The sequence below is a fragment of the Tachypleus tridentatus genome, chromosome 1 (genome assembly GCF_004210375.1).
Source record: "Tachypleus tridentatus isolate NWPU-2018 chromosome 1, ASM421037v1, whole genome shotgun sequence".
Classification (NCBI taxonomy): domain Eukaryota; kingdom Metazoa; phylum Arthropoda; class Merostomata; order Xiphosura; family Limulidae; genus Tachypleus; species Tachypleus tridentatus.
The window spans coordinates 135,533,019-135,545,200 of NC_134825.1; the positions used below are offsets into that span (position 1 = coordinate 135,533,019).

General features: G+C 30.3%; 1 protein-coding gene across 3 annotated transcripts in view; it reads right to left on the minus strand.

Annotated features, from left to right (window-relative positions):
* Positions 1–381: 381 nt before the first annotated feature.
* Positions 382–12,182, minus strand: part of LOC143224981 (glycine dehydrogenase (decarboxylating), mitochondrial) — a 156,872-nt gene continuing 145,071 nt past the window's right edge. For all 3 annotated transcript variants that reach the window (XR_013013559.1, XM_076453566.1, XM_076453579.1), the window contains 3 exons: positions 10,328–10,392; positions 8,590–8,670; positions 382–3,201 (listed from right to left, as the gene is read on the minus strand). Coding sequence is in view for 2 of the 3 variants with exons in the window: in XM_076453566.1 (XP_076309681.1) it covers positions 3,085–3,201; positions 8,590–8,670; positions 10,328–10,392 (263 nt within the window). In the remaining variant the exon portion in view is untranslated. The remainder of the gene's footprint in view (positions 3,202–8,589; positions 8,671–10,327; positions 10,393–12,182) is intronic.

A 12,182-nucleotide genomic window follows, 5' to 3' on the forward strand; every position in this document is an offset into this window, starting at 1 on the left:
TTTTTCAAGATGAAAAATTACAAGTTCGAAAGAGTTTTTAAGTGAGAACCTAATAAGTAATTTCTTTGACATAAGTTTGGTTGTTTCAAAGTGAGAAACAACTCACTACTGTATTAAAAAAATTATTTGTGTGAGACTGTCTGTATCCCTCATCCACATTAGGCCTATTCCTTAAGAAGATACTGAGCCGTCAGTGTGTGTGGATGAATGGGACTAAATAAAACACATTATGGAGGTAGAAATTTAGTAACTGGCATTTTATTATACAATGTTTCAAGTGTATGGGTGGTTTTAATGTGTTGAGCTTTACCATTTTCTCTGTAAAAAATTTTAATATAATGGCTTTTACTGAAGATATTTTGACGAAAAGTTACACAGTTACCATATTCATCAATTTCAATATTTATTCTACTTTTGAGAGGTACTAACAATAGCAAATTTGCTGTGAATATCTATAAACCTATACCAGTACAATTTCAACAAAACAAAGTGAACAACAATTAATATAAGAGAAATGCAGTTTTCACAAAAACTGGAGTTGTGCGTATCGGTAGAGTAGAGCATTAGTACAAGGTAATTTAAGGAGAAAGATATTTTATGGTTTCCCACTTAAATCATAGTTGCTATACAATTTACAATCATAAACAGGACTAAAAATGCTACAGCAGTAAGATTTTCAGAAAATAACTATAATATCTATTTTAGAATGCCAAATTCTGAACACCATAAAGGACAGTGTATCGTGCATAAAAGAACTCCCTCTAGAATTGAGCTTCTGTTTACTTTATAATGTTTTAGCCAAGTTTTGTAAAATTTTATGAATATATTTTCAATAACTAACTATTTTCAGCTGTTAGTATCAAAGCTGATAAAATATTATGTCTCCAACATTTATTTCAACAGTGTTTTATTTGCATATGTCTTTGCTCTTTCAAACAATTGATATTAAAATATACAAGTTAATATTTTTATCACACTGAATTGCTTTTTTAGATAATCATGGATCCACAGGGAGTAAATTCCTAACACTTCCAGTTAGCATTACAAAATAAATATAATAGCTTGTGTTCTGAGTAGGTACTTATTTAAAAATCATAAATCTATATATATATATGTCTGATAAAAATTACTTCTTAGACAAAAACAGATTTCATTATCCACTTTTAACCATTATATGAGGTTTATTAGAAGAAGGCCAACACGACAAAATATTAAATAGTGATTTCTTTAAAATACATTAGTTGTTAAGTGCAAATATACAGCTTAAGCATATCCTTACAGAAATGTGTATTTCAATGGAAAACACTGATGTATCTCCATAATCAGATATACATCTGAATTTTACTAATATTTAATGGAACATATGCAGTGTTTACTAACGTTTTATTATTAACTCCTTCAACTCATATCCTACTGCATTCTTGAAATAGATGTCAAGATGCGATGTTATCCAAATGTCAGCATGCACTTAAAATATTTAAATTTTGTCAGAATTCCAAGATAGCACAAATTTCTTGTAAACTGTAAAAGCATGTAAATGAAGAAGGTAAAATACATCTGTTGATAATCTTAAGGTAAGAATAAAAGGAAAAATGCCTGGCCTATTATCTTTTAACTATTTTCACATTAAAACCAGAAACTGGTGCATAATATTGATAAGGTATAAATAATATAACAAACACATTAATGGCAGAAAAGTTATTACAAATTATTCAATATATTGAACTGTTTTCTTCACTTTAATACTATTCTGATAAGTTTTAATGTAAGCAAAACTTTGAAGAGCAAAAAAATTTTTATTTGAGCAATTGCAGACTAGAGTAATTAAAACAAATTAACTGCTACTGAGAATGAAAATTGCACATATTTTAACTTAAAACTAGTCTTACTAAAATCTTTGGTATTAATTGTCTCACTACTGCACAGTTATCCCTGATTGAAAATAATTTGAAATACAAGTGTAATGCATGAAAAACATGTTTGTTAGTAGCTTTGCCATAGTCCCTATTTCAATATCATACTATATCTGAAAGGGCAAATCTGTTGTACATGGTTTTGATCCTGCAAAAGAAAACATGAATTACAGAGATACCTAATGTTTTTCTATTCACTGTATTCTAATGGAGATTTAGATGTGTTTGTTCTTACTGACAGCAATGCTGCATCAATGTAGATCTCATACTTTACATAACTAGATTATGAAGTAAAAATTACTTCTGACCACATTCTTAACTGATTTTTAAAACTATAATATCACAAGGTTAATTTTTTAACATTTATAACTGATATAAAATGTAAAAATACATAACAAATTTAAATTAAATTTCCCAATACATTGCATGAGCTTCTATGTATGCGTGTGTGCATGCGTTCGTATGTATGTATGTATGTGTATATATAAAAACAGCCAAAGTGAAAATAGTAACAAGTAATGTGATACTATACATACTTTGTACAGCTTATGCTGTTTCACAATGCAGGAATTTTTATGTTATTCAAATTTTACTAGATATTAAAATAATTTATTTCTCTGCACTAACTAATTGCAGAAATTTTTTTTTGCAGGATGTATTTAAAAGAAATAATATATTCAAGTAGTTTTTCCAAAAGACCTAGATATTACTTCACATCAAAGGTAACTAAGCAATATGACCAGAAGGGTTACTACATATTCAAATGAAACTGGCAAAAAGAGGTATAATATAACAAAACATCACTTTTAACACAACTCTATACTGGCTCAATACTAAATCAATAAATTTAATTCATAAGAAAGAATAATTATTCAAAAACTTCATTAAAGACAACAACAATAAGTATTAAACTGGCAAAAAAGATTTGAATACAAAAATATTAATTTGAAAAATGGTAATATGTGTAGTGAAACCATTAAATTTCTCAAACGAATTCTTTAAAATAAAGGTTTAACTAGTCCATAATATAAATCCAGTATTCATGAATTATTGTATAGAATCCTATAGAAAAAAACAACAAAAGACTGCTAATAAGTAATATAGGTAATATACTAAATAACAAAATTATTTGCTTTGTATAGTTTTGAATTCCTAAAAGTGCTTTCAATCCTTATTCACTTCCATATGCTTCCATAGGAGGACAGGTGCAAAATAGATTTTTGTCTCCATAGATGTCATCAACTCGGCTCACAGTTGGCCACACCTTACTCTCAGGAGTGATGAACTTCTGAAAAATAAAGTGGGTGAAAAAAATGGTATAAATAATGTTTTTAATTAAGATAAAATTTGATTTGACATGTTATTAAAGCAAGAATGGGTGCAGCTGTTTCTTTTTGGCAAGTTTACTGGACTCACTTTCCATAGAAAGCTTAAATTGTTTTCTGGATTTGGAAATATTTAGCAGCATTGTATTACTGTAGTAGCTAGAAAATCCTAAGCTCTTCTAAACTAAAATTTATGGGTAAGATATTACGAAAGAAACTTCTGGTTTTCTAGATATGTACACATTTAGCTAAATATGATAAAGTTGGATTATACCAGATACTGTTAAGGCACTATGGAAGGAAGTTTCATATTTATGTAAATGTAATGTTTATAAGATTTGAACTGTAATTCTACTGGTAAAACTGACTGTCACATGATTTGAATGCAAAAGTGCTGTTTAAGTTATGAAAACCAATAACACTGCCACAGTAAAATGAATAGTTGTTACTATTTGATACCTACAATGGAGAAAACAGGATCTATGGCATTAAAGGAAGTAGTTAATACATTTTTTATTCATATTCAACAGTCTTTGGATTCTATTTTTAAGAGAAATATTGTTACAGATCTCTGAAGAGTACATGTTTCACATACTGTCAATTCAGTTCTCTATTTAAGTAAAACATATAATTATGTACCAGAACTCTCTTGGGTCATTCCATGTCAAATCATTCAGGGTTCTCTGCAGGTGACCCCCATAGAATGCCTTGATAAAACTCACATGTGCTCATCTACCCATATAATGAAAAACTGCCAAAGATTAGATCAATATCTCTGATAGTTTCTGATTTACAGCCATGTAAAATTTAGTTAATTTGTTTTTAATTTTGACGAATTCGTTTTCGGGCAACTTTCGCTGCTTAAAGCTGCAAGAGTAATGGTGGTAGAAGGATGAAATTTGCTACACTGACTGAATTAAACTTACAGAATTCAAAAATAGTCTCAAACCAAGTTTATCTTTCTTAGGATTTGCATACTGAGGCAGTAAATTCACTTGAAAACCCCAAATCGTAAAAAAAACATTTTTAAAAGCTATATTACATTAATAAATAATTAAACCACTTGATATGATATCTCATTAAAATTCCAAACAAGCCTGTGCCAAACTTATGGTAAGTAGTTTATTATATTCTTGCGGGGCAAATAGGTCCTCATCAAAAGTAAAGTTATCTTTGGGGTGGGCAGAAAAATTTGTGGAGAAAACAACAGTATATAATTGGGTTATTTATATGCAAACTATTCACAATTTACAGAAACGGGAAAAAATTTCTTTTCCATTTTCCTTCGTGAATTATACTGAATAAATGTCAGAAAATGACAAAATATAAATTCAAAAATATTTTATGACTTAAAATTGTTGATATATAGTTAGAATTGATATAAAAAATTGACTTTAAAAGTTGTATTTAAAAATATATATAATAAAGTGACAAAATATGAAAAACTATAAAAAAACCCTTCTTTCAAACTTTTTAATGGACATGAAAATGTGTCATGTAAGCAACTCAGCTGCATTGTTTGACATTTAGAAACAATAAAAAATTAATTCTCTTAACAAAAATCTGTTGTAACAGATAATTCATTGTTGTTTTATATGTTCAAAACCATGTTTGCAACAATTTGGGCTTCAAGTGTGGTATCTACAACTACACAGTTACTCAAAATGCTTTGTAGCCAACCAAATCATAGTTCATTTTGTTTATTAAGCAAATTGTGCTTTTCAAGATATAATATCTTGGGATATTCTTCAAGTTGCCTAAACTTAGTGAAAGAACACATAAATTAGAATAACTTAAAATTATATCATAAAATAAAATTTTGATAGTCATAACTTATAAGGATGTCAGCAATACGAAAACAACTTTCTTTTGAGAATTCTAACTTCTAATCAAAGATATGAAACATGGCAAACCTATTGAGTTTAGGAGATAGGCTGAGTTGGAAACAAAAACAACAACAAAAAAGATATGAAATATGGCAAACCTATGAGTTTAGGAGATAGGCTGAGTTGGAAACAAAAACAACAACAAAAAAGATATGAAATATGGCAAACCTATGAGTTTAGGAGATAGGCTGAGTTGGAAACAAAAACAACAACAAAAAAGATATGAAACATGGCAAACCTATTGAGTTTAGGAGATAGGCTGAGTTTGAAACAAAAACAACAACAAAAAAGATATGAAATATGGCAAACCTATGAGTTTAGGAGATAGGCTGAGTTGGAAACAAAAACAACAACAAAAAAAGATATGAAATATGGCAAACCTATGAGTTTAGGAGATAGGCTGAGTTGGAAACAAAAACAACAAAAAAAGATATGAAACATGGCAAACCTATTGAGTTTAGGAGATAGGCTGAGTTGGAAACAAAACAACAACAAAAAAAAAAGATATGAAACATGGCAAACCTATTGAGTTTAGGAGATAGGCTGAGTTGGAAACAAAAACAACAACAAAAAAAGATATGAAACATGGCAAACCTATTGAGTTTAGGAGATAGGCTGAGTTGGAAACAAAACAACAACAAAAAAAAGATATGAAACATGGCAAACCTATTGAGTTTAGGAGATAGGCTGAGTTGGAAACAAAACAACAACAAAAAAAAGATATGAAACATGGCAAACCTATTGAGTTTAGGAGATAGGCTGAGTTGGAAACAAAAAACAACAACAAAAAAAGATATGAAACATGGCAAACCTATTGAGTTTAGGAGATAGGCTGAGTTGGAAACAAAAACAACAACAAAAAAGATATGAAACATGGCAAACCTATTGAGTTTAGGAGATAGGCTGAGTTGGAAACAAAAACAACAACAAAAAAAGATATGAAACATGGCAAACCTATTGAGTTTAGGAGATAGGCTGAGTTGGAAACAAAAACAACAACAAAAAAGATATGAAACATGGCAAACCTATTGAGTTTAGGAGATAGGCTGAGTTGGAAACAAAAACAACAAAAAAGATATGAAACATGGCAAACCTATTGAGTTTAGGAGATAGGCTGAGTTGGAAACAAAAACAACAACAAAAAAAGATATGAAACATGGCAAACCTATTGAGTTTAGGAGATAGGCTGAGTTGGAAACAAAAACAACAACAAAAAAGATATGAAACATGGCAAACCTATTGAGTTTAGGAGATAGGCTGAGTTGGAAACAAAAACAACAACAAAAAAAAGATATGAAACATGGCAAACCTATTGAGTTTAGGAGATAGGCTGAGTTGGAAACAAAAACAACAACAAAAAAAGATATGAAACATGGCAAACCTATTGAGTTTAGGAGATAGGCTGAGTTGGAAACAAAAACAACAACAAAAAAGATATGAAATATAGCAAACCTATTGAGTTTAGGAGATAGGCTGAGTTGGAAACAAAAACAACAACAACAAAAAAAAATGAAATATGGCAAACCTATTGAGTTTAGGAGATAGGCTGAGTTGGAAACAAAAAAAAAAAAAAAAAATGAAACATGGCAAACCTATTGAGTTTAGGAGATAGGCTGAGTTGGAAACAAAAACAACAACAAAAAAAGATATCAAATTTAACAAACTAATGAATGAACAATGTTTGGAGATTTTGTCACCATCAGATATAACTTGTTTACTTAGACACAAAACTTTATATATGTACATATATATACAGTGCATATGGCCCTTATGTAACTCTGTGCAAAATTATAAACAAACGTGTATATACACAAACACACAGTGCTCAAAATGGAAAGTAACACAAAAGTATGCATACCATGGCTTCTTGTGATCTTTATTACCCAAATAATGTAAAATGCTATCACCATTTTAATGCATGAGTGTACCCCACTTCTGAATTCACCCTTTGAGCATTGTATATACACTACATGAAACAATGTCACATGATTGAAAACTGCTTAGGGCTTACTAAAGTTACCTTGTTGATGTTAGTTTCTTTGTTTAAATTTACTATGCTCTTATTTTCTAATGGATTAGTGTTTTTTTTCACTTGTATTGCTTATAAATGAGTTTTTTGTATTATATTCAAATCAAATAAATTCAGTTAAGTTCACTTTTTAATGAGTATAGTAAACAACTGCAAAATATTCTGATGACTAATTTTTATGTTTAACTTAATATGTAAGTTTCATGTTTAATTTATTCTATATAAAATAAAGCAGTTAATTATCTACTTGATTATTTCTAATTGTAATCATGATATATTTTAAATAAGAACAAATTTATCATTACTTGCTTTCAATATTTATCAATTTATTTGATATATACAAGATTAGTGGGGAACTACTGCACATTTAAAAATAAAATGACAACAGGGTGGTTGTCTCTTACACTATAGTAAATGTTAGTGTTTCATTCACCAAGTTTGAAATCTCCAGAAAACATTTTAATAATTTGTGCAAAAATATTTTGCTAAAATGCATAAATTGCAATTTCTATAAGATGTTCTATCATGTGAAAATGTCATTCAAAAATTATTTAAAAAACACCAAAACTACAAATGAAAAATTAACATGTTAGAATAATGCAGTAACTCATAAAGTTAAAGCTACTGCACTTCTATCCACCCTGTTTATAAAGAGTAAAACTAACTAACTAATGAGCCCAATGATGAACCAGTCAACAAAATTCACTAATTGCACAGTTGCATTTAGGATTTTTAAAATAATTGCTTACTTATAAATGTTTCAAATCTTGATTTTGTATTTTCATAAAAGTTCAGCATATAATGGGACAAAATTAGTATTACTGCCTTTATATACTGCAGCAGTGTTTTTAAACATTTTAGAGGTCAATACAATCGACTGAGCAGTCTTTTACAAGATAATAAGACAATCTAAGTACCAGAAAGATGCTATCCTTAAACAGCAACTTTCATCCAGTAGATCTTTAGTGTACTAATATCTGAAAAATATGGTTTCTCAGAGATTGTGATGAAGAAAAAATATTGTTTTCATTTTATGTGTTCAAGTGAATCTTTGCACTAGTTCCTGTTTACTCCAAAACAGTCAGTTGTGTATATGCTGTTCAATCAGGTTTTGTAAATTATACACTTCTAATTAATACTCATTGTTCCCATTTGTGGTAAAAGGTATTAAAAGCCAAGCCACATTCATATAAACATGAGAAACTATAACTGTGTTTTGATCTAAACTTTAAGACAAAATTTCCACAGCTGTTAAGATGTGTTATATATTTTTAAATACAAATAAATTATGCATTACAACTTTAAAAAAACAAGATTGTGTTTTGATCCAAATCTAAATACAAAATCTTCACACATGCTAAGATATGTTAAACACTGTCAAATAATACATACAGTGTTACTAATTCTAGCTTCAGAAACCAACAAATAGGACTTACTGCAGGAAATGCTGCTTTTTGTCGACTGTATGGTCTATTCCATGTATCACAAAACACATCTTTTTGAGGATGTGGTGCCATCTATTGCAAGGAAAATGAACAATACACTTTACACATTTGTAATGAAAATATATTTTCGTACAAAGAAAAGAAACAAAAAACGTAATGATGAAACAGTATGCAATATTATAAGCTGGGATGTAAACAGAAATCAGAAAGGTCAATCTTTCAGTCACTTATTAACTATACTTACAAACATTTACTAAAATAATAAATAATTTAGTTTTTCCAGTTTACAAATATACCAAACAGAATAATCTTATTCAATAGCAATAGGTATAAACATAATTCCCCATCAGAGTGGAAATGGAATATGCACACCATGCATATTTAACATTCTTTTGCTTTAATAATAATAATAATAATAATAAAGCTAATTAACAATGGAATGTTTATGATTAGTAGCAAATTTAGTGGAGACATTATAATGTACGCTCCATTTTATATATTAAGAATTTGATTTCACTGTGAACTGTCTACATATGTGTGTGTATGTTTTCATGTAGCAAAGCCACATTGGGCTCTCCTGCTGAGTCCATTGAGAGTCCCATGATTTTAGCATTGTAAATCCGTACTTACTGCTGTACCAGCAGGGGACAAATTCTTTGTCTTTTACTACTTCTTAGAATACATTAAATGATGTTTCCAGGGCTTTCTGAAGTCATTTTAGCAGACTATGCACACAGACTTGTTGGTTGGGTTTCTTTTTACAACAAAGTCACAACAGGTAATCTGTTGTGTTCAATGAGGGAAATGAAACCCTTGATTTCAGCAAATCCAAAGACTTACTACTGTCCCAGTGAAGGATCAGATTCATTGAAGAAAACAAGATGACACTTATTACACATGCTATGTTTATAAGTTATCACAATTCACGCAACAAAATGTTGCACTTGTAAAAATCATTAAACCTTTCCAAATGTGCAATTTAAATCTCTATAAATCAACTGCGCATAAAGTGAGAAAGTAAAGCCAAATGCTAGGGACCATGTTCATGACAATGTTTGTTTGTTTTAAATTTCATATAAAGCTACACGAGGGCTATCTGCACTAGCTGTCCCTAATTTAGCAGTGTAAGACTAGAGGGAAGGCAGTTAGTCATCACCACCCACCACCAACTCTTGGGCTAATATTTTACCAATGAATAGTGAAATTGACCAACACCCATTAAGAGATTAGTCCATAAAATAACAGTTCTTTTAGTAATCATCATCAACTTGTCAAAATTTTAAAACAGGAATGGAGATGAATTACAACTGCTCGATGACACTGAGAGCACACCTTACAAAAAGTAGCAGGTATTGAAGCCTAATGTACAGTACAATATCCCTAGGGGAATCTACTCTCCAGAACTACACATCTTATTTCTTTTGATAAGACAGTATACATAACTTCAAACATGATTTTACTTTTAAATACTCTGATGTATTTATTATGGAAAGACCAGATAATGCTTAAAACTCTTTCTAGTAAAAAGAAGTTAAATTTCTTGCAAAGTGATCTGGTATCTCAAAATCATCACAGGAATCACTGATGATTTCAATATGCATATGTTAAATTAAAAGCCTCCATAAGTATAGTTCTAAAACCTTTTAATTATTCCTGAGGTTTTATTCTTCAACTAACTGAGCTTTATAATAGGTTATAGCCTAGATATATAAAAATTCTACATACTTACTTTTAATGGATTGATTTTCTTGTCCATTCTACCTTCTTCTATGTCTTTGACTTCTTCTCTTATAACTTAAAATGTTTAAAGAAAAGTTAAAATAAACACCTACTTAATTCCATAAGGGTGTATAAAATACTGAGTTAGCTAAATTTCACAGCAACTGTAAATTTTGTTCCTCAAGTATCTAATTAAAAAAATAAATTCATATTCAAGAGAAGTAATCAGTTGAACTGATAAAATCTGATGTTTTTAATATCCAGTTTTCAAAAATAAATGTCTAATAATTAAGTTAACTTTCTCACTACAAGTAGATCAAAGTGTGAATTTAGAGTTACTAGTCAGGAGGCAGATCTTGAAAACACCTCTGGAAATAAAGACGTTTGACATTTTTGGCATTACTGTCCTTAAATGTGTTTCTTATATTTCTGAAAATGTGTACAATAATATAATTGTATTCTTGTCAGAAATTAAATCCAACAAGGAATACCAGATTCAGCTTTTTGTCAAAATTGCAATTAAATTGAGTTGATGTTAAAGATAAAACAAGGTTCACAACTATTGTCAAACAGAAATTACCATGATCATTTTGCCCTCAATGTCCATGCAAATGAAGTTTCACGAAATAAAATGCCATGGGTAATTCTCTTCTCTCAGTTGTGGTAATATCATATATTTATTGTAGATAATACTATAGACTGGGTTGCACACACGTGTAGAAAGAACAACAAAAACATATACATTAACAATGTTAACTGAAATGTCTGCTAATGTTATTTCTTTGGTTATGTGGATTTTTGCACCAGTTGCTAGAACAGAAACAAGCTACAGTACACTTCAGAAGGCTCTTTGTGTGTGTACATTGCATGAATTATGATTACTACAGTCACAAGTTGACTGCTAAGTGCACAAAGTTCCCTGCAACACAGATATTAAGGCCAAGTGATGTGATGTGATCAGCTGCAGCCAGTGATGGCCAAGTGGAGCATGATGTTACAAATCATATGAGTAGAGTGAATGGAATGGACACACACACAGTGTGTGTGGGGCTTGATTGAACCCAGGTTAAGAACCACTGCTCCAGAGCATTAGAGAGAATTTCTCCACTCTTGGAGAAGTGAAGTTGAGGGCCCTCCTACTTTGTCTCTGGGTATTTTTTCCCAAATGTTGGTAGAAATTGCACCAGTCTACGTGGGAGCCTACTTATAACACTGGTTCAGTTTTATCACTTAACTATCCTGTTGAATTAATTGTGACCCTTATTTTTGATTAATATTGGTTCAGTACATTGTTTATAGAAGAGTGCCCATTGTCTCCTTGTAATTCCAAAAGCAGAATGGTTCCATTCTGATTTCTTGATTGAGCACAGTTTTTCATGTCCTCTTTATAATTCTAGTGAAAAAGTGGAATTCATTTTCCCCATACATAATGGCATACACAATCCCATTATTCTGAGTTTGAGACAAGGTTTGTCCACTTCAGTGGCTTGGAATGCATCACTCTGCTACAGGTTGGGATATATTCATAAGCATGTGTGTGTGCATGCACATAGATAGAGAGTATGGTCCAATTATCATATCCACTACTGTGTGATATATGGGTCATGGCACTATAATTCCAACCATGAGTGTTGGAACTTCAGGTATCTGGTAGATGGATAAAGGAAGAAATCTTGGCAATTGAATAATAGCTGTAAGTATGAGAAGATAAAGTATTATTGGAAATATGCTTTTGACTTGTGAATATTTTATCATGAATTATTCATGTGCATGTCAACCAACTTGTATGAAATTTGGTACAAAAATACCTTTTTGCAGTTCCCAAGTAGGGAGATGCAGTTTTCTGTTTTTCTGCATAGAAATGT